At 39.1% G+C, this 26247-nt stretch overlaps 1 protein-coding gene across 3 annotated transcripts in view; it reads left to right on the top strand.

Moving 5' to 3' along the window:
• The window catches only part of AGPAT4 (1-acylglycerol-3-phosphate O-acyltransferase 4), a 137596-nt gene that overhangs the window by 99018 nt on the left and 12331 nt on the right, over positions 1–26247 (top strand). For all 3 annotated transcript variants that reach the window (XM_073673250.1, XM_073673248.1, XM_073673249.1), the window contains 5 exons: positions 5538–5699; positions 7482–7635; positions 21178–21280; positions 22704–22779; positions 24558–24756. In XM_073673250.1, the coding sequence (XP_073529351.1) occupies positions 5538–5699; positions 7482–7635; positions 21178–21280; positions 22704–22779; positions 24558–24756 (694 nt within the window). The remainder of the gene's footprint in view (positions 1–5537; positions 5700–7481; positions 7636–21177; positions 21281–22703; positions 22780–24557; positions 24757–26247) is intronic.

Here is a 26247-nt window from a genome sequence, read left to right as displayed (position 1 = left end):
GTGGTAGTCCCTTTATAAGTTTTAAGTGATGTCCGACTACGCCACCCGTGTATTGCGGTTATTAAGAACCGCCGCTGCAAGGCCGATCGCTGGGGCTGATGATGTATGCAGCTGGGATGGTGTGACTCCCCACGGGAAGAGTGCTGCCCCAGGGCAGTGTAGTGAATGGTGGGAGTGATGGTGGTGAGAATCCCAGTACCGGTAGTGCTGGAGGCGCGAAGGAGCACACAGACAACAAGTTACAGTCCAGGGTCTTTACTCACAGTTCATTTGCTCCGGGTCACTTCTGTCAGCAGTGACCGCCCGAGCCGTGCTGCGTCCACCAGGTGTGGGGCTCGGTCAACTCCCAGGCAGCTCAGAAGTATGGCTCAGGACCCCCTTCAATCCTTCCGCTGGCCTGCCTCACCAGTGACCCACTTTTGTCCAGCTGCCGTGGATCTGCGCGGGTAAACGTGGGCCCCGTTCCCCGCTGTCCTTTATGGTGCCTTCCTAGCAGGTTTGATGAGGTGCTGCACCAATAAATGGTCACAGCCTCCGGTCTTTGGCTGAGGGTTGTTTCTCCTCCACCAACTTGGGATCCGGTACCCTTAATCTGCCTGACCCTTCACTTGGTATTCTCGTGGGTTCTTAGGGTCCCTTCCACCTTCTTGTTCCTGAGCCCCTCTGTTCCTCTGTCTCTTCTTCTCCTCTTTTCTGTTCCTCCTTCTTCTCCTTTCTCGTGGAGCTGGGCTGAGAAGGAACCACAGCTCCCCTTCACCTCCTCTCTCTCTCCGCTCTCCTCCTCGGCCTTTCTCTAGGCCCACTCTGGAGTAGAGCTCCTACAGAGCCTCTACTCCCTGTCTTCTCCTCTCTCTGCACAGACTGACTCTGCTCCCTGTCCTAAGATGGTGCCCACCTTTTATACCTCCCTCTAGCCATGAGCCCAGGTGACCAGCAACCAATGGGCTCCTACCTACGCTCAGGAACCAACCCCTATCTGCTCCTACACCACTGGGTATTCCTCCCCCCTCCCGCCAGGGACATGGTCTGTCGTACCTGCATTTCTGTCTAATGGGAGCACCGTTGAACTGTCCCTCGGAAATGGGGTGAGTGTGCTGTATGCAGCTAACTGAGCCCTGGTCCATACTCCATCCTTACCCGGGAGTGGAATACCACACCTCTGGCAGAGGTGCAATACCCCTGTAGCGGCCGAACCCTCGGGGCGCTACATTGGCGCTTACGCAGAATCTTGGGCAGGCGCAGTAGGTCACTGAACAACGACTGACCCATCAGTCAAATAACATAGCTAGAACAGTTGGAAGTGCACTGTCCGCTCCCTGCACTTGTGATTAAAACTTCAAGGCTGGATTTTGTCTAACATATTGAAATTAAATAGTAGAAGAAAGGTTAGGATTTAGTAAGCACCACATGCTTTTAGTGAGGGGTCTAATATCCTGCTAACAAGATCCCCATAAATGTTATATTTGGCTTATTTTGAAAGAATTTTAAAGCACTTGCACTATTTCAGTCGTAAACAACATTTTCTGACCTTAGGTCCATATTGTCAGATTGAACTATTCCCGCAGGCTTCAGAAAAACTTAATTGGCATGTCACATTCAGGTACTTGTATACCACAAAGAGGATTTAACGATAAAGATCTATTTGTTGTGTGTTATTTTATTTCTCATGCTGGCACAGACATTACTACATAGATTGTATCAGTTTGTGATCAAAAATAAAAAATCCTTTTAGCAGTGTCTTGCTCCTTCATAACTAATTCTTGTTATGGCAGACAATGTAGAATTGTAATCCCATGAGGTGCACTTTGTCAACAATTAACTCTCACTAACTTTGCAGTTCGAGTTCGCTCATCTCTACTTGTGAAGTTTTTTCATTTTGCATATTTAACTAAATCTACTCATGGCTAATGAAAGATGAAGAACTAATTGATTTGCTCTGCCAAGTGCTACTACCTGTTCCAGATGGGTTCTAGCACGGAAATGTATTCTCATTGCTTACTCCATACTTATGACCTGTTTGTTGCATGCTACAATCATTAAACTAAGGTTTGAGCCTGTGAATTGAGTACCAATCAAATGTCAAAAAAATTGTGGATCTTTTTAGCTTTTTTGGGTCTCACACCTTAAAAAAAACTATTACAGATTACTTTAAAAAATTACAAAACTGTTTATATGGCTGTAATTTTCTTATGATGTAAAATTGCAGTGCTTTTTCTAGAATGACTGTTTGGTAATTAAATAGATTTTAATTAAGTTTCTCGCTAAAATATGGTTGTATACAGATATACAGAGGGTAAATAGGTTTATAAATTTGCGACTTGCTTGTGCTTGAGCACTCAGGACCAGATTTTTAAATGTAGCATCCTAAGACTCTTTTCTGTCCCATGTTTGTTGTACATTTACAAGATCCCCTCCTTGCCATATCTATGAAATACATACCTGCAAATGATTCATTGATCCAACAATTATTCACACAATTAAAATAAGCCAGCATCCACATTATATGTAGGTGTGTATGCTCAATTAGCCTAATGCTATTTTTGAGGATTTCTTCTATAGCCACTGACTTTAGCATTACTAAATGCCATTATTCTGGCATTTGGCAAATATTAAAAATTATGGTAATCCTAATTGACCTAAAACGGGAAAGGTTTATTCTGAAAACATGCATATGTGTCTTTTTATATAGCGTATGTAAACTTCTAGTTTCAACTGTAATTGACCCCACAGTAGTGCTCATACTGTATGATGGCCTCAATAACAGCCAACAAACTGTAAAATGGCCCTCACCTTAGCTCCCACACTTTATAATGGCACTACAGCAGCCCCCACATTGTATGATGGCCCCCATATTAGCTCCCACACTGTAAAATGGCCCCCATATTAGCCCCAAACTGTATAATGGTCCTCACATTAGCCCCCACACTAGATAATTTCCACCGCACTGTATGATGGCCCTGTAGTAGTCCCCAAATTGTATAATGGCCCCCACGCTTTATGAGGGCCTCCACAATGTATGGGGACCCCCTCCCCACTCTATGAGGGACCCCCATACTTTATGATGCCCCACGCTAGCCCCTACAATGTATGAGGACCCCCTGTCCACTGTATGAGGAGCCCACATACTTTATGATGCCCCCACAGTCACACCACAAGTATTAATTAAAATAAAAAACATTATATACTCACATAATCCAAGATCCTAACATGTACACCAGCATTGAGGGCATTGTGCCAGCGCATGCACAGGATGTCATAATCAAGACGCAGCACAATGATGTCACCACAGCGGGACCTTACTGTCCTGCGCCGGTGCCTCGGCCACAGCCACATCCTGCTTTTCTGTAGACCTGTTTCTAAAGAACGGAAATCTATAGTGCAAGGAGATCATGTCTCCCTGCTGTACCGCACAGCTCTGCGGTACTGGTTATGGGTACTGGTAGCTCCCCGTGAGCCTCTCTGAGCGAGGGGCCCAGGGCAACTGCCCCCCCGGCAGCTACGCTACTGTTACCACCTCTAATATTGACTCACCACCTCTGTTATAGTCCAAAGCATCATCAGCATACACTAGCGACCAAAGTTTTGCATTTTTTTTTTAAAGTGTGATTACTTCTGTTTGGTTGTTGTCATGCCATTTCCCTGGTGATGAATTGAAAGTGCATGAAGTTGTCATCATACAAGACCTTAATTTTAACCAAAATGCTTTTGAATATAGGTATGGTCATTTAATTAAAGAAAACTGACTGCCAAAAGTTTTGCATATACTATTTATTGATCACAACATAGAGAATAATTTATTGTTTACAATGCCATAACTTAGTATTTTGGAGCATAACCTCTTCCTTTAATTACTGCACCGCACCAACAGGGCATTGAAGCCAATAGGGTATTCAAGATATCTTTAGGGATCTTGCTCCATTCCATTTGCAAATCTGCAATTTATCTTTATTCCTATGGGTACGGGCCCAAACACTTCACCCTAACTCATCTCAAAGGTGCTCTATAGAGTTTAAATCAGGTGATTGGCTTGGCCATTGCAACAGGTGAACATTTTTCTTTGCTAACCAATTTTTGGACTAAATTGGATGTGTGTTTAGGATCATTGTATTGCTGGAATTTCCATCCCCTGCCTACTTTGGTTTTACCATGTGGCAGCATTACATTCTCCAGTATATCCTTGTACATGGTAGCATTCACATTTTCATCAATTCTATGCAGAGGGCCAATGGCAGATGCAGAAAAACAGCCTCAAACCATGACTTTGCCACCACCATGTTTCACTGTAGGTGTTTGATACCTTACATCATTATGTTTTACAAAGTGGGTGGTATATATAGTTCTTGCCATCACTACCAAACAAATTGAACTTGGATTCATCCAACCACAACACCTTAAACCAATCTGTCTCTTTCCATTGGCTATGTTCTTTGGCAAACTCAAGTCGGACCTTTCGGTTTTTTGCAGAGATGAAAGGCTTCATGATGGGAACTCTTGCATTCAACCCTACAACTCTTAACCATCGCACCACAGTTTGGCGGCTCACTTTGACCCCATATTCTTTGTTCATTTCGTGCAAAATCTATACACCCCTTAAAGGACATCAGATACTGACTTTTTCTTAATAATTTGATCAACTCTGGAGAAAGTTTTCCATATTTATCCAGTTGTTCCAGAACCTTCTTTTTCTTTCTTTAATATATGTGACACTTGACTCTGAGAACAGTTCAATTCCATAGCTACCTCTTTTTGGCTGTTGCCGGTCTTCACTCTCAGAATAATAAGTTTCCTGACATCTGGTGATAAATTTGGCTTTGTCTTTGCCATGTTTTAACCTAAATACACACACATAAAAAAAAAAGTAAACAAAATTCGACTACCCATGACAAAATATGCAAAACATTTGGCCCAGCATATGTTGAAAAATAACACATAAAGCGATAAAACACAAGTCAAACACAATTTTCTTCCTTTTAGCTGATAAACATTTGCTTCCGTTTACTAAAATTACTAGGAAAATGGCATCACAACAATCAGACAGAAGTAATCACACTTTTTAAAAAATGCAAAACTTTTGGTCGCTGCTGTATAAATCCCTACCTGCCTATTTGTGCTCTTATAATGCAGTGAGACAGAGAACTGAATATTGGCAAATTTCAGATATGGAGTCCACATTGTTGTAAACTGTAGGTTAGAATGACTATAATTTAGTATTACAATGTATAGTAATTTAACTTACATTATTGTATATGCAAGCCTAAATGTAAACAATGTGTGTTCACAGTGGATACGTACTGTATATTGTCACAAGATAACTCATTGCTATAGCCTTCATGATAAATTGATAACTTGTAAAATTTACTTTTATGACTATTTTTTTAATCATTTTGAGACCTTCATTGATTAAGTATTGTAATGGCCAAAATATTCAGCATGTTTCGCATCTCTTTTAAACTTGTGACGATAGGGAGGTGACTGCTATATGAAGAGAGAGAGATCTTGAAGATTTCACAGACTTATTCTTTATTTCTTGTTGCCAGAGCTCAAAAGTGCTAGCAAAGAAAGAGCTATCATATGTACCTGTTATCGGCTGGATGTGGTACTTCTTGGAGATTGTGTTCTGTAAACGAAAGTGGGAAGAGGATCGAAAAACTGTTGTGAAGGGTTTACAAAATCTTAGGGACTATCCAGAACATTTTTGGGTAAGTTAATTCTAAATTATTACTGTTTAACCAGTATTTTGTAGATCATCCATCCATCCATTGATTAATACCCAAGGTACTTTCAGATGTAACTGTGCAGCCATTTTGCATTTTACAACACACAATGGAAGATTTCTAGATATTTGAGCCTTTGTAACACTGTACCTTTCTTGGGTTTTGGCAATACGGAATTAGGTACATGTATTGTTTTCTTTCATTATTAATGTCATGCATGGTCACATTCTAAAAGACCCAAATAAAACAAAATATCAAGATGGTTGTCGGCATACACTTATCATGCTCTAGCATGATGTATGGATACACAGGCAAACAAAACCTATAGTGTATTTCAACTAAACTTTGATTTAATAGAGGTGTTGCATTCATATTTCTGGGTTTATTTGCATATTCTCGCAGCCTACACCCCTTTACTAAGAGAAATTGGACTACTAAACTTTACTAATGTCTTTAAAATAATAAAGTTGTTTTTTATGCCCTGTTGCGTATACAGTATATTGCCAACCTATTTTGCAGAACTCTACGAAAATTCATAAAAATTATGATTACTAGCATCAGTCCCTATCCACAGAGTTGGTCCCAATATAACTTCCGCATCTGGACACAAGTATTGGCCAATTTCATAAGAAGCAAATTACCCAATTTGTATGTTTTTGAAGAGTGTATAAAAAAAAAATTACATCTTACTCCATAGTATGGTAGGGAATACATCTGCGTGACAGCATCTGTGTGACAGCGTGGCAAATCAGGGATGTTCATGGGCGGAGCCGATTTTTTGGCGCGAACAAGCCGGAACCCCGAACACGAACCCGAATTTGAAATGCCGAACAAATTCGCTCAACACTAGTAGGGAATACTGAGTCATTTAAATTACCAGTTCTCGAGGGTCAAAAAATTCCCTTGCTTACCAAACTATTATAAAACATAAAACTTTTAATAGAATATATCTTATTATTTATGTATCTTATGGGTATAGTACTTATCAACTAACACTAGTACTCAATAAAAAATACACTTAACGGTAAACCTCCAAATGTATTGCTCACTAGTGGGGCAGTGATAAGAAACTGCCTACTGATATCTTATTGATAAGTATTTTATATTGTTTCAAGTAGAAATGGCTAACATGAATGCATTTAAGTTCCATAAACTAATAGCCGTTATTAGAATTGGCTAGACATTATATTACAAGAGTATATAAATAGGATCTTGCTACAATGGTGATCAGTGCTATATGGCCACAATAAGGCATTGTCAATGTATTTGTTTTCTTAGTAAAACACTCGCTATATTAAATAGAAATACATTACAGAAAGTGGCTTTAGCTCTCTAACTGTTCTTTTTGAAGTGCTTAATTGCTTATTAATGTGATATTACAATTTTTAACTATAGGAATCAGATGTCATTTAAAAACTAGTGTTTTCTATATGTTTCACTCAAACTTGGGCTTCATCAGGGCAATGAGACTGATGAAGCCCGAAATTTGGGTGAAACATGTTGAGGAGGCTTATTTGGAGTTTTTAAATTTGCGTCTTATCCTTAATGTTAAATATTAGGACATCACAATGATAAGCAAATAATCTCTTTCCAGTTCCAGGGAACAGTTGTATTTTATAGAGTAGTCAGAATTCTGCTATTTGACTGGAGCTCAGAATCCTTATAAAGGTTTTTAGACCTGGGAATTAAAAGGTGTGAACTTTCACTTTAAACAATACAGCGCACAGAACTAAAGATTTCTCTCATTTCTGTTTCTTTTCTTCTCAGTTTCTAATACATTGTGAGGGTACTCGTTTCACAGAGAAAAAACATGAAATCAGTATGCAAGTTGCTGAAGCCAAAGGCCTTCCGAAACTCAAACATCATCTACTACCCAGGACAAAAGGATTCGCTGTCACTGTGCAAAGTTTGAGAAATGTAGGTAAGGAAATCCTGTGTTTGTGTCACTAAAAATTTGGGGCCTTAGTTATCTAATCTATCTAAAGGAAATACTGACTGATACCGATAGCAAACAAATGACAGCCAATGTAGATTAATAATTGAAATCTGCTCTTTTCTGTGGTCAAAGAGGCCAGATTTTTCCAATAGAGCAAAATAAATAATGACAACAAAGGCTACTTTTCAAAATTGGCTTTTTTATGTGGATTTGTTGGGGTCTCAAAACTTTAAATTTTGATATATAGTTCCTTCTAGTGTAAATCGCTTTGTAAATCGCCACTTGCCGGATGCTCCTGAAATATTAGGAGGTACAGTACAGACCAAAAGTTTGGACACACCTTCTCATTTAAAGATTTTTCTGTATTTTCATGACTTTGAAAATTGTACATTCACACTGAAGGCATCAAAACTATGAATTAACACATGTGGAATTATATACTTAACAAAAAAATGTGAAACAACTGAAAATATGTCTTATATTTTAGGTTCTTCAAAGTAGCCACCTTTTGCTTTGATGACTGCTTTGCACACTCTTGGCATTCTCTTGATGAGCTTCAAGAGGTAGTCACTGGAAATGGTTTTCACTTCACAGGTGTGCCCTGTCAGGTTTAATAAGTGGGATTTCTTGCCTTATAAATGGGGCTGGGACCATCAGTTGTGTTGTGCAGAAGTCTGGTGGATACACAGCTGATAGTCCTACTGAATAGACTGTTAGAATTTGTATTATGGTAAGAAAAAAGCAGCTAAGTAAAGAAAAAGGAGTGGCCATCATTACTTTAAGAAATGAAGGTCAGTCAGTCAGAAAAATTGGGCAAACTTTGAATGTGTCCCCAAGTGCAGTTGCAAAAACCATCAAGCGCTACAAAGAAACTGGCTCACATGAGGACCGCCCCAGGAAAGGAAGACAAAGAGTCACTTCTGCTTCTGAGGATAAGTTTATCTGAGTCACCAGCCTCAGAAATCGCAGATTAACAGCAGCTCAAATTAGAGACCAGGTCAATGCCACACAGAGTTCTAGCAGCAGACTCATCTCTACAACAACTGTTAAGAGGAGACTTTGTGCAGGAGGCCTTCATGGTAAAATAGCTGCTAGGAAACCACTGCTAAGGACAGGCAACAAGCAGAAGAGACTTGTTTGGGCTAAAGAACACAAGGAATGGACATTAGACAAGTGGAAATCTGTGCTTTGGTCTGATGAGTCCAAATTTGAGATCTTTGGTTCCAACCACCGTGTCTTTGTGCGATGCAGAAAAGGTGAACGGATGGACTCTACATGCCTGGTTCCCACCGTGAAGCATGGAGAAGGAGGTTTGATGGTGTGAGGGTGCTTTGCTTGTGACACTGTTGGGGATTTATTCAAAATTGAAGGCATACTGAACCAGCATGGCTACCACAACATCTTGCAGCGGCATGCTATTCCATCCGGTTTGCGTTTACCATCATTTATTTTTCAACAGGACAATGACCCCAAACACACCTCCAGGCTGTGTAAGGGCTATTTGACCAAGAAGGATGGGGTGCTACCCCAGATGACCTGGCCTCCACAGTCACCAGACCTGAACCCAATTGAGATGGTTTGGGGTGAGCTGGACCGCAGAGTGAAGGCAAAATGGCCAACAAGTGCTAAGCATCTCTGGGAACTCCTTCAAGATTGTTGGAAGACCATTTCCGGTGACTACCTCTTGAAGCTCATCAAGAGAATGCCAAGAGTGTGCAAAGCAGTCATCAAAGCAAAAGGTGGCTACTTTGAAGAACCTAGAATATAAGACATATTTTCAGTTGTTTCACACTTTTTTGTTAAGTATATAATTCCACAAGTGTTAATTCATTGTTTTGATGCCTTCAGTGTGAATGTACAATTTTCAAAGTCATGAAAATACAGAAAAATCTTTAAATGAGAAGGTGTGTCCAAACTTTTGGTCTGTACTGTATGTGTCTCCTAAAGAATCAGAAGCAAATTGCCCCTTCATCAAGACTGGTGTGAATATTGCTGATCCTGATGAATGGAGGTCGTAATTCTTATGAGAATATGATGTGTTTCAAATCTGGATTGGTGTATCAGCAGACCAAAATCATCTTGGTCAAAACAAGTGCCTCCTCTAAATTTAACTTATAGACAAATAGAATGCTAATGGGTATTAGAATGCTCATTTATCACAATATCGCAATCCAGAGTTCAGAGAAGTTAAAGGGGTTTATACATTAAGTTTAATTTTCTAAATGTGTTGGGGACATGATTTTGTAGCACTTACTAAGATACTATTACAGGTTCTGTGGTTATTAGTACAGCCTTCCCCGCAGACAGCACAACTCTCCAGTTGGCTGCTGTTGGAGGATCATGTGACCAGACCTGTCCATCAGCCTCCTCCACTAAACAACACGACATATAGGAAAGCTGCTTCCTGTAATACTTACATATTAGTAAGGGCCACTAAATCATGTCCATGACCCATTTCTTAAAATAAAAATTAAGTGAATGAACCCCTTAAAATTGTGTAATCATATGATGTTAACTCTTTAAGAACCAGGTCTATTTGGGCCAAGTTTATTTATTTTTTAACTTAGCCGCTTAAGGGCTTGATTTTTTTCTGGAATTGCTGTATTTTTCAGTGGTGCCTTTTGGGTACATATATCTTACACTCTTCTATTAACTATTTGTGGGAAAGAATGGATCAAAAACAGTAATTCACACATTGTAAGTCACATTGAAAATCCTTTTGTGTTCACCATTTAGCATATTATATAACAAGCTATCTTTGTTCTACAGGTCTTTCCAATTACACCAATAGCAAACTTTTATACTCTTCTGTGTTTTACTATTTTTGGACCACTTTCTGAGTGCTATAACTGCTATTCTGACTGCTATAACTTTATTTTTTCATCAATAGAGCTGTGTGAGATATACTATTCGCATACTTGCAGTCACATGCCAACTAGACGTGCTCACCCTCGCTCAATAGAAGTGCACTGAGAGAGTGCGAGCACCTCCTGTCAGAATATGAGCGAAAGTATGCAAATTGTGTGACTGCCCACTCTCAGGGGTAAGTCTGGAAAATACAGACTGTAAGCGTACCGCTCGCTGTCAGGATTTAAAATTATTTATTCTAAAGATTTTATTCTAAACCTGGACAACCCCTTTAACAGTTTTAATCAATGACCTCATAAAATGGTATAATTCAAGAATAGTGTCATACAAATCAAAATAAAAAGTTGGTGTGAAACTGATACCTCGAGATAATGTCGTGGGCGCTGCTTCAATAATGTATGATAATAGATTGACAATGTTGGTATCTTTTTTTTCGACGATCTCTCAGGATAATGTCTTCCCATGTTTTCTGCACTTTGTAAGAGAGTAAGACAGAGAGATGTACTGGATGTGACTGTGATGTACTGTTACTGCAGCATAGCACAGAGCCTTGCAATGTGTTTCAATTTGAAGGGATCTGTGAATTTTTTTTAAATTTAACTCAAAAATTGATCCTCAGTGGATCGATCCTTTATTCTCTAATTGGCAGCTATTCTGAACTTTTTCTTTTTAACCCCTTCGCGACTTTGAGTTTTTCCGTTTTTGTTTATTGCTCCCAGATCCATAACTTTGTTATTTTTCTGTCAATATGGGCCATGTGAGGGCTTGTTTTTTGCGGGAGAAGTTGTACTTTTGAACTACACCATTGGTTTTATCATACCCTGTAAAGGAAAACGGGAAAATATTTCAAAGTGCGGTGAAATTGCAAAAAAGTGCAATTCCCAATTGTTTTTTTTTTCTACAGTGTTCACTAAATGCTAAAACTGACCTGCCATTATGATTCTCCAGGTCATTATGAGTCCGTAGGTGCCAAACAAGTATAGGTTATTTTTTATTTAAGTGGAAAAAAATTCAAAAGTTTGAAAAAAAAAAATGGCGCCATTTTCAGAAACCCGTAGCGTCTCCATTTTTCGGGATCTGGGGCTGGGTGAGGGTTTATTTTTTGCGCGCCTGTTATTGCATCTTATTGCAATGTTGCAGCGACCAAAAAAGCATAATTCTGGCGTTTTGATTTTTTTCTCGTTACGACACTTACCGCTTGGATTAATTTACTTTATAGTTTGGTAGATCGAACATTTCTAAATGCAGCGATATCAAATATGTGTATTTTTTTTTTAAGGCTTATTTTTTGCACGCTGACCTGACGTTTTTATTGATACCATTTTGGGGTAGATACAATGTTTTGATCGCCTGTTAATGCATTTTATTGCAATGTTCCGGCGACCAAAAATACGTAATTCTGGCGTTTCGATTTTTTTTTTCTTTATGTCGTTTACCAATTCGATTAATTCTTTTTGTATATTGATAGATCGGGCAATTCTGAACGCGGCAATACCAAATATGTGTATATTTGATTTTTTTCTTATTGTTTTATTTTGAATGGTATGAAGGGGGGGGTGATCAGCGCCGGAGCCTGCATAGAGTGCAGGGATCCCACCTTGGACGTACTCTTACGTCCAAGGTGGGAAAGGGGTTAAGGATTGATTTTGGAGTAGAAATATTTGGTCTCCTTTTCCTTGCATAAATAGTATTTGTTCGACAATCATTTTAATTATATTGAAACTTGGATTTTTAGTATGCATGATGCCATTTTCTAATTTAGATATATTTAACGTAAGCTTTTTATCCCTTACCAGGAATTCTGGGCTGCATAATAATTGCTACAAAGTACCTTGTGCTTTTTTTATATTGACCTTAATGCGTCTTGAATGTCATTAGAGATGAGCGGATCATTTGAAATTCAGGTTCGCCAGTTTCACAGAACTTTCCCTAAAAATTAATTACCCCAAAAAATATATGTATAGCACTCTGAGGTCTCCTAGATGTGTATTGAGCCCATTTTGATCTTTGTAATGCAAACACAGCCTTAACCCCTTCACCCCCAGGTCTGCTTTCAATTTTTCAATTCTGGCCATTGTCACTTTATGTGGTAATAAGTCTGAAATGCTTTAACAGTGATCATGAGAATGTTTTGTCATGACACATTGTACTTCATATTAGTGGTAAATATAGGTCAATATGACTTGCGTTTATTCACATCAGCATAAAAAATTTGACAAATAAATTAGAAAATTTCACAATTTTCAAACTTTGAAATGTTATGCCCTTAAACCGGATAGTTATATCACATAAATAGGTAATAAAAAACATTTAGTACATCTCTACTTTACATCAGCATCATTTTTGAAACTTTTTTTGTTACAAAGTTAGAAGGGTTAAAAGTTTATCAGCAAGTTCTCATTTTTCCAACAAAATTTACAAAACCAATTTTTTGGGGGACCACATCACATATGAAGTGACATTGAGGAGCCCATGTGACAGAAAATACCCAAAAGTGACACCATTTTAAAACTGCAACCCTCAGAGTGCCCAAAACCACAATCAAGAAGTTTATTACCCCTTTAGGTGCTTCACAGGAATTAAAGCAATATTCTTTAGCCCAAAATATTTTCATTTTCACAAAGGTAACACGAAAAAAATTGACCCCAAAATTTGTTGTGCAATTTCTCCTGAGTATATCAATACTCCATATTTGGTGGAAAACTACTGTTTGGGCGCACAGCAGGGCTCAGAAAGGAAGTAGCGCTATTTGAACACCATTTTAGCTGGAATAGATTGCAGATGCCATGTCACATTTGAAGATCCCCTGATGTGCCTAAACAGTGTAAACTTCCCACAAGTGATGCCATTTTTGAATCTATACCTCTCAAGGAATTGATCTAGATGTGTGGTGAGCACCTTGAACTCACGGGTGATTCACAGAATTCTATAATGTTGAGCCATGAAAAAAAAAAAATTTCCCACAAAAATGTTGCTTTAGTCCCAAATTTTTCATTTTCACAACAGTAAAAGGAAAAAATGGATCCCAAAATTTGTTGTGCAACACACGACAACACACAGCAAGGCTCATAAGGGAAGGAGTGATATTTATATTTGGAATAGATTGTGGACGCCATGTCACATTTGAGAAGCCCTGAGATGCCAAACAGTAGAACCCCCCCCTTCCCCACAAGTGACTCCATTTTGGAAACTACACTCCTCAAGGAATTCATCTGGGAGTTTAGTAAGCATTTTTAACTCTCAGGCAATTCACAGCATAGTATAACATTGGGACCGAGTAAATGAAAAATTATCATTTTCCACTAAAATGTTTCTTTGGTGCCAGGTTTTTAATTTTCAAAATGGGTAATAGGAAAAAATGAATGGTACAATTTATCATGCAATTTCTCCTGAGCACGTCAATACCCCATATGTGTTCGAAAACTACTTTTGATGCACAGTGCAAAGGTCAGAATGGATAGAGCACGATATTGGAGTGCAGACTTTGCTGGAATGGTTTGAGGGTGCTATGTCACATTGGCAGAGCCCCTGACATGCCAGAAAAACAGAACCCCCATCCCAAAGAGTGACCTAACTTTACAAACTACACCCCTCAATGAATTCATCTAGGTGTGCAGGGAGTATGTTGACACCACAAATGCTTCACATAATTTTATACCACTGGGCGGTGAAAAAAGAATTACATTTTTTATCACTAAAATGTTGTTTTAGCCCCAAGTAAAAAAATGGACTGCAGAGTTTTTTGTGCAATTTCTCCTGAGAATATTCTACATGTAATTGGGAACTACTTTTCAGTCACAGTGGACAGCTCAGAAGGCAAGAAGCGCCATATTATAGTGCAGATTTTGTGGTTATCGTTTGTGTGTGCCATATGACATTGACAGAGCCCCTGAGGTGCCAGAACAGCAGAAACCCCCCATAAGTGACCCCATTTTACAAACAACACCTCCCAATGAATTAATCTAGGGGTGCAGTGAACATATTGACACCACAGGTGTGTCACAGAATTTTATATCATTGGGCATTGAAGAAAAAAGAATCACATTTGTACCACAAAAATTTTGTTTTAGACCCAGATTTTACATTTTCACACAAAGAAATGGGTAAAATGGCATCAAAATGTGTCACAAAATTTCTGCTGAACGTGACAATACCCCATATGTGGCTGTACAGTACTACTTAGCCATACGGCGAGACTCTGGAAGGTCGGTGTGCTATTTGGCTCTTGGAGCACAGATTTTCCTAGAATAGTTTGCAGACTCCATATACAGAGCACGTAAGTGCCAGAAGAGCAGAATTCCCCCTCAAGTGACCACATTTTGGAATTTACATCTCTCTGTAAATTTATATACGGGTGTATTGCTGATTTGGACTTCATGTGTGTTTTCCAGAAACAAGCAGCAATGGATGATGCTGAGTAAAAATTGCAAATCTTCCATTGTAGTGACCAGTAATTTGTAGGGACCATATATTATGCCAAGCTCGTGCTCCTGGAGACTCACACCCCATAAATTAAGTGGACTCTCATCTCTACAGAAATGGCAAACATGTGGATGCTAAATGTAGTTTAGGCACACTGTGGGGCTCCATCGGGGTTTCCATCTAACTCTCCGAATGACGTGATTCAGAGGAAACCCCTGAGGGATCCATTCACTATAATGATGAAGTAGAGTTACTCTGGATTCCGTCTTTCCTCGGTTCAGAGGTGTCCTTCTTTTCAGAACTACACAAAACTGTGGTTCATCATGCTTTTGTACACGCTGAAAAAGATGGACAGAGCTGGGTCATAGGCCAGAGAGAGTCCAAAGTGCCTCCAGAATCTTCCACTGGGGGTTCTGTCTTAATCACGTATTTCAGAGATTTGCAAGGAAACCCCGGTGTAAGTACTCATCATACAGCGCAGAATAAACGTGAGCCGAGTCTTACTTCAATTTTTAGGAAGTAGAACAAACAAATCAACAGCAGGTGAAGAATTGGTTTGATTTATTTGTTAAGCCGTTCACGGTGTGGTATAAGTGATTAGATGGATTTATTCTTTGGATCAATGTGATCACAAAAATACCAAATTTATATTGTTTTTTTATGTTTGGCTACTATACACTAAAAAATGCTTTTTTTTACAAAAAATAGAAAAAAGTTTTTGCATATCCATGTTTTGAGAGATATCATTTTTCTTTGTTTCTGACCACAGTGTCATGTGAGGGCTATTTTTCTGTGGGATGAGTTGAGGTTTTTATTGGTACCATTGGCATATAGCATTGATCGCTTTCTATTCCGATTTTTGTGAAGCAGAATGAACAAAAATCAGTAATCAGAATTTTTTTTTGTTTTATTTTTATGCCATTCTCCATGTGGTACAATTGATAAGTCAGCTAAGACAGCTTTATTCTTTGGGTCAGTGTGATTACAGTGATACCACATTTATATAATTTTTTATGTTTTGTCACTTTTAAACACTGAAAACTATTTTTTAGAAAAAAGAATTGTTTTTGCACCGCTATATTCTGAGAGCTTTCACAGTGGGGAAAATAATTATTTGATGCACTGCCGATTTTGCAAGTTTTCCCACCTACAAAGAATGGAGAGGTCTGTAATTTTTATCATAGGTACACTTCAACTATGAGAGACAGAATCTTACAAAAAAAATATAGAAAATCACATTGTATGATTTTTATATACTTATTTCATGCAATAAAATGCAAACTAATTATTTGATATAATAGAAAAACAGAACTTAATATCGGGTCAGAAACCTTTATTTGCAATTACAGAGGTCAGACGATTCCTGTAGTTCTTGACCATATTTGCACACACTGCAGCAGGGATTTTGGCCTACTCCTCCATACAGATCTTCTCCTGATCTTTCAGGTTTCGGGGTTGTCACTGGGCAACATTGAGTTTCACCTCCCTTAAAAGATTTTCTATTGGGTTCAGGTCTGAAGACTGGCTAGGCCACTCTTGGACCTTGAAATGCTTCTTACAGAGCCACTCCTTAGTTGCACTGGCTGTGTGTTTCGGGTCATTGTCATGTGCTGGAAGACTCAGTCACGACCCATCTTCAATGCTCTTACTGAGGGAAGGAGGTTGTTGGTCAAAATCTTGTGATACATGACCCCATCCATCCTCCCATCAATATGGTGGAGTCATCCTGTCCCCTTTGCAGAAAAGCACCCACAAAATTAGACATTTCTCCCACCATGCTTCACGGTTGGAACGGTGTTCTAGAGGTTGTACTCATCCTTCTTCTTCCTTCAAACACGGCGAGTGGAGTTGTTACTAAAAAGTTCTTCAAGAAAGTGTGCAACCCTTTTTTATGGGTTGCGTCTGGTATTACAGCTAATATCAAGTTAATATTGGTGCCGTTTCTGAAAGAATCAAGTCAGTTTTTTTCCTAGACTTAAGCACTTTTAAATATATTGTATATATGCAGTGTTAAACATAACATTAGAAAATGTAATTCATCCTGACTTCACCAAGGCTTTGGAATCATTGCTTTCTCCAAAATGCTATATTACCAGCTGCTGCAGTCACATGTAGACGATAATTAACACTGAAGGATTGGCCTCTAATCTGATACACTGAATTACTAGTTGAATGTAACCGTTTAGATAATGAAAATAATTGAATAAAGGAATGGTTGATAATGAAATCTCAAACAATCCTATTAAAAGACGAGATGGAGCCTGTTAGGATTATCCCAGCATGACTTTTATCTGCAGTACAAAGTAGAAACACAGTCTAATCCGAGCTGACCAAGGGTGTGAAAAGTGTACTTAGTACAGTGTTTTGCTGTATTGCGCAGAAAAGCAATAATCAAAGTGCATTTCTCATTTTACAGAATTTTAACCATTATAATTATAATAATAACCCCATGGAATATTTATGACTCTCACTTTGTATTGTAAAATGAATGTCCAACCCACACTGTCCTCTGGGTGCCATAGAAACAAGTGTGGACATATTAGTGCTGCCAGTTCAGCTGTATAGGGACCTGTAGGGTAAGGACACCCAGCCACAATGCAGGTTTCGCTGACACTGTTATGATCATTCCATTTTCTTCCCTTGTAGATACTTATTTTCTGACTAAGGGTATTGAGGAAAGGGCCACATGCATCCCTGTATACTTTCATGTACAGTTAATTAAGGATGCCATGTCACTCGAAACGCGTTGATGCGATGCCGCCCTCCTCCTTGTAACCACCACTATGGGAAACTTGTTTTAATCCTCTACTTGCACTTTTGTGAATAAAGCATATTCACCGTTCACTGAGCTGGATCCCTCTCTTCTTCATTTGTATTTTATTTATACTTGTGTGCATATTTGTACTATGTACGTGTGTAATATGCAAATACGTGTGTATTAGCATTGTGCACATTTTATCATTCTGTGCCTAATGTGAATATATGTAAATGTGCATATGTTCCACAGGTGGTGCCTGATGGGGACAGAATCCAGACACAAGTCTTGCACACGGTTCTTTGCTGTCAGTGTCCACCTCTGCATAAAGGCATACTATGTCACAGCACATTTTCAATAGATGTACAGTACAGACCAAAAGTTTGGACACACCTTCTCATTTAAAGATTTTTCTGTATTTTCATGTCTTTGAAAATTGTACATTCACACTGAAGGCATCAAAACTATGAATTAACACATGTGGAATTATATACTTAACAAAAAAGTGTGAAACAACTGAAAATATGTCTTATATTCTAGGTTCTTCAAAGTAGCCACCTTTTGCTTTGATGACTGCTTTGCACACTCTTGGCATTCTCTTGATGAGCTTCAAGAGGTAGTCACCGGAAATGGTTTTCACTTCACAGGTGTGCCCTGTCAGGTTTAATAAGTGGGATTTCTTGCCTTATAAATGGGGTTGAGACCATCAGTTGTGTTGTGCAGAAGTCTGGTGGATACACAGCTGATAGTCCTACTGAATAGACTGTTAGAATTTGTATTATGGCAAGAAAAAAGCAGCTAAGTAAAGAAAAACGAGTGGCCACCATTACTTTAAGAAATGAAGGTCAGTCAGTCCGAAATATTGGGCAAACTTTGAAACTGTCCCCAAGTGCAGTTGCAAAAACCATCAAGCGCTACAAAGAAACTGGCTCACATGAGGACCGCCCCAGGAAAGGAAGACCAAGAGTCACCTCTGCTTCTGAGGATAAGTTTATCCGAGTCACCAGCCTCAGAAATCGCAGGTTAACAGCAGCTCAGATTAGAGACCAGGTCAATGCCACACAGAGCTCTAGCAGCAGACACATCTCTTCAACAACTGTTAAGAGGAGACTTTGTGCAGGAGGCCTGCATGGTAAAATAGCTGCTAGGAAACCACTGCTAAGGAGAGGCAACAAGCAGAAGAGACAAGTTTGGGCTAAAGAACACAAGGAATGGACATTAGACCAGTGGAAATCTGTGCTTTGGTCTGATGAGTCCAAATTTGAGATCTTTGGTTAAGTTGTTTAAGGATCCTGAAAATGCATGAAGGGGCAAATAAACACCAAGCCCGAGATTCTGATTTGGCTTTTATCCCAAGTCATATTGCAACACTCGTTAAAGGGTCGACTGTGAGTTGTAGGATTGCTGCTTCCAATAGGTGGCACTATAGAGTTCAAGTCTTCTTCCTCTCTGAAGAGGCAGTTTGCATATTACATTTCCCAGAGGAGCATTGCACGGCGAATAAGCCTCCTTACCTTGGCATGCCAGAGCCAGTATGTCACTCTCCACAAGAAGCGTTACCCCTTAGACCTCAGCCCATAGCCTCTTACCTAGCCAAATCAGTTGTCATACTTTGCACTGACAAGGGCCAATAGCCCGAAGCACTGTTTGCAAATTGAGATTTTGGTTTGGCTTTTATCCTAAGTCATTGCACGACTCGTTAAAGGGCCTATTGTGACTTGTAGGATTGCTGCTTCCAATAGGTGGAGCTATAGTGTTAAAGTCCTCTTCCTCTCTGAAGAGGTAATTTGCATATTAAATTTCCCAGAGGAGGCATGGCGAATAAGCCTCCTTACCTTGGCATGCCAGAGCTGGTATGTCACTCTCCACAATGAGAAACGTTAGACTTCTATCCTGTGTTGAAAAACTCAACTCCAGTTGAATCCATACCTGTGGTATGTGGCATTGTACCTTAGCCTATTTACTTCAATAGTCCAGTGCTGCTAAACTCATAGCCAAGTGTGGTGCTGTTTCTGGAGGAAAGCAGCCATGTATTTCTAATCTTTGACAATCCTCATTTTATTTCCTTTATAACCATTGGCTCCACTATTAAAGATCAGAAACCATTCAGTGTGACAAATACAGAGGACATATGGAAGTGGAAACGTATTTACTTTACAGAACTGTATGTTGTCCTACAGGTTTAGATGGCTTCTATTATCATCATGTATTATAATGAGAGTTGTGCACATTTTGCATATTGGAAGATCGGGGAGCTTTTATCCTAATTAGAAATTGTCAGGGCAGGTTGGACCTCCGACCATCGCACCATTCATCCTCTATCGGGCCACTGGAAAAAGCTAAGCTCAGGTCTTCACAGCCCCATAGGGATTGAATAGAGTGCGTATCGAACATACACACTGCCGCTCCATTGTAACTGGGATAAAAACTCCCCCTTTCTGCCGATCGATGTGGGTCCCAGAGGTTGGATCCGCACCAGTCAACAAGTTGTCACCTATCCTCTGTATAGGAGATATCTTATTTACATCGGACAACCCCTCTAAGGTTAAGAGACATTGGTGCATATTTATCAGTACTGCCTAACTTTTAGAAAGTGCAAGTATGGACTAGACCTTTTTAAAATGCTCCAGATTTATCACAGATTTATGCTGGATGATAGGTTAGACTGTCTAGTCTAAGTTTACACCACTTACTAGTTGGATTAGTTTGTGCCAGAAAATTGTGCCAAAAGATTAACACACGCCGTTAAACCACGCCCGGTTTTAGTAAAGCCACACCTCTTGTTGGATAAGGCACAGAAAGTATCTAAAATGCTTAATAAATAGGGTGAAAATCATGAAGGACATTTTTTTTATTTTAGAACATTTCTACTGTTTGCACACTTTTGAAAAATCTCCTATAATATCAAAAGACCAAGAAAATAGATTTTATCCTTCGACAAGCAATGTGAAGAGTGACAAAAGCTAAAATTTATGGAGGTTGAAAAAAATTATATTTGTTTTATTTTAATGCTCCAGATACCACAAAGTGGACAAAGGACCTATGTGCACGATAAAACAATGTGCAATATCTGCAATATGAAAGCGCTTACAAATTCATCATTTACTGACTGAATACAAATGATCAGTAACTTCCCCCGGATGCAGCCATTTGGTCTACTGAACCAAGACCAGTAGTAAATATATAACGTAGATTACTCTGTAGATAGTAAGTCCATGGGGGCAGAGTCCTCTACTCCTCCGTACCAGACGGTCACAGTTTATACTGTACTTTGTATATGTGCTATATGTGTGTAACATTCTTCTCATGTAAAGCACTATAGAATTAATGGTGCTTTCAAAATAAGTAATAATAATGATATGATTTATAGACGCTTGTTGACCGGCTGAATATAATTCATTGTTTTCAGAATTAAAATGCAATCAGTTATGTCCAAGTGAGCCTGAAATAATGGAAATTGTCATTTTTCCCACTTCCTTTAGTGTCTGCAGTATATGACTCCACCCTTAACTTTAGAAATAATGAAAATCCCACCCTACTTGGAATATTAAATGGGAAAAAGTACCATGCGGATCTTTACGTAAGGTAAGAATTAAAGGAGATCTTTGGAATAATATGAATATTTCTGTTTAGCTTATTAATTATGTATCGCCATCATCATATTGCTTTATAAGACGGTCATGTCTAGATCCTACTCTGCCCCATCTATTTTGAGGCCTGCTGGGTATCTGCTAGGTTTATACTGGCATGGGCAGCAAGGTGGCTCAGTGATTAGAAACCTTGCTTTGCAGCAACAGAACATTTTTAAATGAAGCATTAATAAGACGTGATAGCTGAGGATTCATTTAAGTATTTTGGATTTGTTGTCAGTTAACTGCATGGGAAGGTGAGGACCCCTATGTCCCTAAGGTGACAGCTACTATATATGTTTTATCACTATGAGGCTGTGTTCATACCACTGTATTTTGATTTGAGTGCTGTCTTGGAAAATAAATGTTATTCAATTAAGCTGTTGAAATGTTTTTTTTTTTTCATTGACCAAATCTGCATGTGAAAAAATTGCAGCATGAACTAGTTTCTTCCATATGTCGGATGAGACTCACTTATTCAAATCTATGGGTGCGCCAAACAAAATCGGATCCCATAGGGATAACCCTATAGCATCTGATTGTTACAGATACTTATTATTTAAAAGGAATCTGTCAGTAAGATCAACCCTTCTAAGCCGTCTATATGGGCATGTAAGTCATAGGAGGCTGAATAAAATGATTCCTTGATATCTGCAATCCGATTTCATATTCCGGAGAAATCCACATTTTTATTTCATAGATCTCCCCAAAAATCTGTCTCCAGGGCTTATTTTAAATGAAATGGTGCATTACCAGTGAGACACATGTAATGACTGACAGTCTGCTCTCCCTATCTACATGTCTCACACTGGTAACTCCCCTTTCATTTAACATAAGCCCTGGAAGCAAATTCTCATGCAGATCTGTATCCGCCCCATAGCCTGGAACAGCTCATATACATGTAAGAGAAATGTGGGTAAGGTCCGTGTGAAATGTATCCCATGTAAACTAGCACATTGGCTAACATTGGTCCGAGTGCTGTCCTTAATGTAGTAATAATGTTAGGGATCTAAAAATGATATGTTTATTAGAAAAATGCAGCATGCGCTACTTTTATAGCTTTAATGATGGAGAACATTAAATTCTGTGGAGAATGTTAAAAAAAAAATGGATACATCAATAAGTGATCTATATTTTATCTCTATCTCCCCAGAAGACAGTCCATTAGTATTACAGATGTGTGACACTGATGCAGATTAAAAGAAAAAGATAGAAGAAAAACTTTACACTTGTTGTTTTGACTTAAAAACAAAAATCCAAATCACTGACAAAAATCTGCTCTGTGTAAAGTGGCACTAAACAAATATTATTTGCCACTGTTAAGAATGCGGCATATCTTGTTCTACAGAAAACCTTACCTCTACTTACTCTTTCTCCAGGCGGATTCCGTTAGAAAAAATACCTGAAAATGAGCAGGAATGTGCCCAATGGCTACACAAACTCTACCAGGAAAAAGTAAGAATTTCCCTTTTGTTTTCCTTTGCTTCACATGATTTCATTTTCACTGAAGAGACTTTTAATGCTTTCATGCATATTTTCATTGAAACCTCCAGTCTGCTGGTGAAATCATATGTGGAAGTAGTCTTCAGATGTACAGACTATGGGCTCTATTCATTAAGACTGGTGTTATGCATGCCAGTCTTAATGATGGACATGCTGGAATAAGATGCTCCTAATTCAATAGGAGGCACATGCCAATTAATGAATAAGACACATCTTCAACTGCCGTGTGCCTCCTTGCACCTCCATCACAAATATTACTTTAGTTAGAGACTGGAGTAACATTTTTGGCATAAGTTACACTACAACTTTTGAAGAATTTATCGGGTGGGCTTTGCCGCGCCCTATCCCAGCTCCACCCACTTTGGCAGAGCTGGCCAAAGCTGTCATACAAGCGCCAAAAAGCGCAATTTTTTTGCCCCACCTCCATGAGGTTTATTGTGAAATGTCTATTCCAAGTGTGCATGCTAGTTACATTCCTAACAACCTTAACAATGTAGACTCAGAGCAAACACTAACAGACCATTAATGAAGAATGTAGCTACTTACCAAAATTGTTACTTAAGGGGGGAGTTCCTGCCCCCTCTTCCCCAAGTAACCAGGAAGTAAGGAGACTGCAGAACCATGAGCTGCTCAAGAGACATCACTTTAATGTATTCCTTCACACTTCGAGCCAGCAGTCCCTACAGTTGACAATTGGTCATCCCTCAGGAGGAACATACCATAAGGACACAGCACTAGTGATAAATGTACAATGCAAAGTGGACACACAACTGACATAAAAGAAATCTATAAAAGATGTAAAGTTTGGCTTAGGCATCTGACTAAATTATAATAAATCCTTCATATTATCCCAAACACAGGTGTGTGCTCTCCCAAGTCATGAAAGATGTTTGCAAAATTTGCCTCTCTGAGGTTTCAAACTTTCATCTGGTGGAAAGCAAAGTCCCTACTGCTTTCCATACAGGCACTGACTGTAGACTAAATGTGCCATATATTTCTTGGAATGAGCCATATGTGACTTAAGGCCCCCCATACACATTAGACTAACGTCGGACAAACCAAACGGGATTGGTTGACAGTCTTAATGTGTATAGGATCCTCCATACTGTTCCCTGACAAAAAATATTAGGGGAGATAAGGATCCAGAAGGTCTGATTTCCGACTGCTGATCCTTATAGTCTTGTCGCGGTAAGCCGCCGTAGTGGCTCTCTCGTAGAGAACACAGGAGTGCTTGTCAGAACGTGTACTCCTGTATATAGAGGTGTCTGCAGAGATAGCTGCCAGCCTAACAATTGGCCCTTTACCCTAGAGACCCTGTAATATTTTCGATTGGCTGTGAGAGTGACAACCAAAAGACAGTAGAGGTAATTTGAAAGTGAAATGGAACAAAGATTTAGAGATCATATCTTATTACATATAGATATCTACTATTAGAGGGATACTCTCACTTAACCACAGGATCCACTTTATTCGTAGAGAATAGAGATCCGGTAACTCCTCGTTCACCATTTTCTTGCATCCTGTGTTCTCAATACAGTTCAATGGAAAAGTGTCTGCTCTTTCTCACATCTTTCTCCATTATTGATAGTTATGGAAAGACACTACCATAATCTTCAAAGAGGAATGTCAAGATCGCTAGTTTGATTTGAAAAGTGCAAGGAGTAATCCTGCTTTAACTTTTTCTAACTTATGTTGGTATTTGTTTGTTATTGGTTATTTTATTCTTTTAGGATGCTTTCCAAGAAGAGTACTACAAGACGGGAAACTACCCTGGCACTGCTATTGTACCTCCTCGCAGACCATGGACTTTACTGAACTGGCTATTTTGGGCCTCTTTGTTATCTTATCCTCTATGGAAAGTGCTTTGTAACATGATCAGCTGCGGATCATACTTCACATTGGCCATGTTTGCACTGCTCATGATTATAGGTAAGACACGTGATCTTAAGTTATCAGTGTTAAACATTACAAATCACATCAATTTCCATTGGGGAATAAAACTAAAAGCAGACTAGAATATTGAACAAATTTCATATAGCTCTCCAGTGCAAAAAGAGAAAAAACAGGGTGATAAATAGGTGTTGTTACTCATAATTAAACCAAGTTAAAGTTTCTTCTCCAATATTGTTAAAATATTTGTTCCTATATAACCGTACAGGGCATTTCAAGGTTGATCCAACCAGGACTTTCATTTAAAGGTCTGGGTCAATCCCAGACCTTTAAATGAAATGGGAGCTTGCCACTTAAAAACGACCTGTCACCAGATCAGAAAGGTCCATATTTTTTCTCTTATTTCATTCCTGTTGCTCTACTAAGTACTTCATTTTTTACTTTTAAAAATCTGCAATACTGTTCCGGAGATACGGGCCTTTTTTATTTTATGCTAGTTTTTATAGTCATTACTAAAGGGGAGATTACTCACAGGGTAATAATGAAATGCAGCCTAAAACACATCCCTAGGAAATCCTATGGGCCACACTCCCTTAAATAGATCATAAAACTCAGCACTAAATAAAAATGTTCATATCTCTGGAACCGTATGGCAGATTGAAAGAATCAAAATCGAAAAGCTCAGGGGAGCAGTGGGAATAAGATAAGTGCAAAAACTGGCCACTTTTGACATATACATTAACATAGTGACCACAATACATAAAATAAAATCTTGCAACACAATGAGTATGAACTATACAGATGTTCCACTTACACCAACAATACAATCACAGTTTAGTTCAAAAAATGACCGTGCAATATCCAAATCATTGGAAAAACTCACCTACTGGTGAAGTATGAACGCATGCCATGTAACCCCTTATTCAGTGAGTTGACATACAAGTGCATTTCTACCTCGCAAAGGGTCATACCTTGCTTGTGACTAGCAACATTAGTGCAGGTAATGTATTGCTGAATTATGGCCATCGGATGTTACAGTCTGTAATAACAATAGAGGAATTTGGGATAGAGGCCCCAATTCATCAAGACTGGCGTTGTTCATGTCGATCTTGATGACAAGGCATTTCTGTTTCAGACAATCCTGATTCATTAAAGAGGCACACGAGTCTGACGTGTATGAAAAGTGGTGTCTTTGTGTGTGCCTCACCACAAATCTTACTCCAGTCAGAGACAGGAGTAAGAATTGTGACATAATGACAAATCGCTGCTTCCAATAAGTGGTGCTAGAGTTCTTGTCCTCTTTCTCACTGTAGAGACCATTTGCATATTTAATTTCCCAGAGAAGCATGCATGGCTTAAAAGTCTCCTCACCCTGACATGCCAGGCTTGTGCGCAACCTCACACATGAATGGTCTCAGGATGCTTTTAGTTAGGTAGGTAGTGACAGACTGAGGAGGGACTGGAAAAAGTTTGAATGAATAGGTTCACTGGTACAGGTTGTAGAGTGAGAAAAAGAGAGGAGCCTGTGAC

Source organism: Phyllobates terribilis, unplaced genomic scaffold (genome assembly GCF_046119375.1).
Source record: "Phyllobates terribilis strain yellow unplaced genomic scaffold, ASM4611937v1 Scaffold_3__8_contigs__length_932513732, whole genome shotgun sequence".
Taxonomy (NCBI): Eukaryota; Metazoa; Chordata; class Amphibia; order Anura; family Dendrobatidae; genus Phyllobates; species Phyllobates terribilis.
This window is presented reverse-complemented; position numbering and strand designations above follow the sequence as displayed.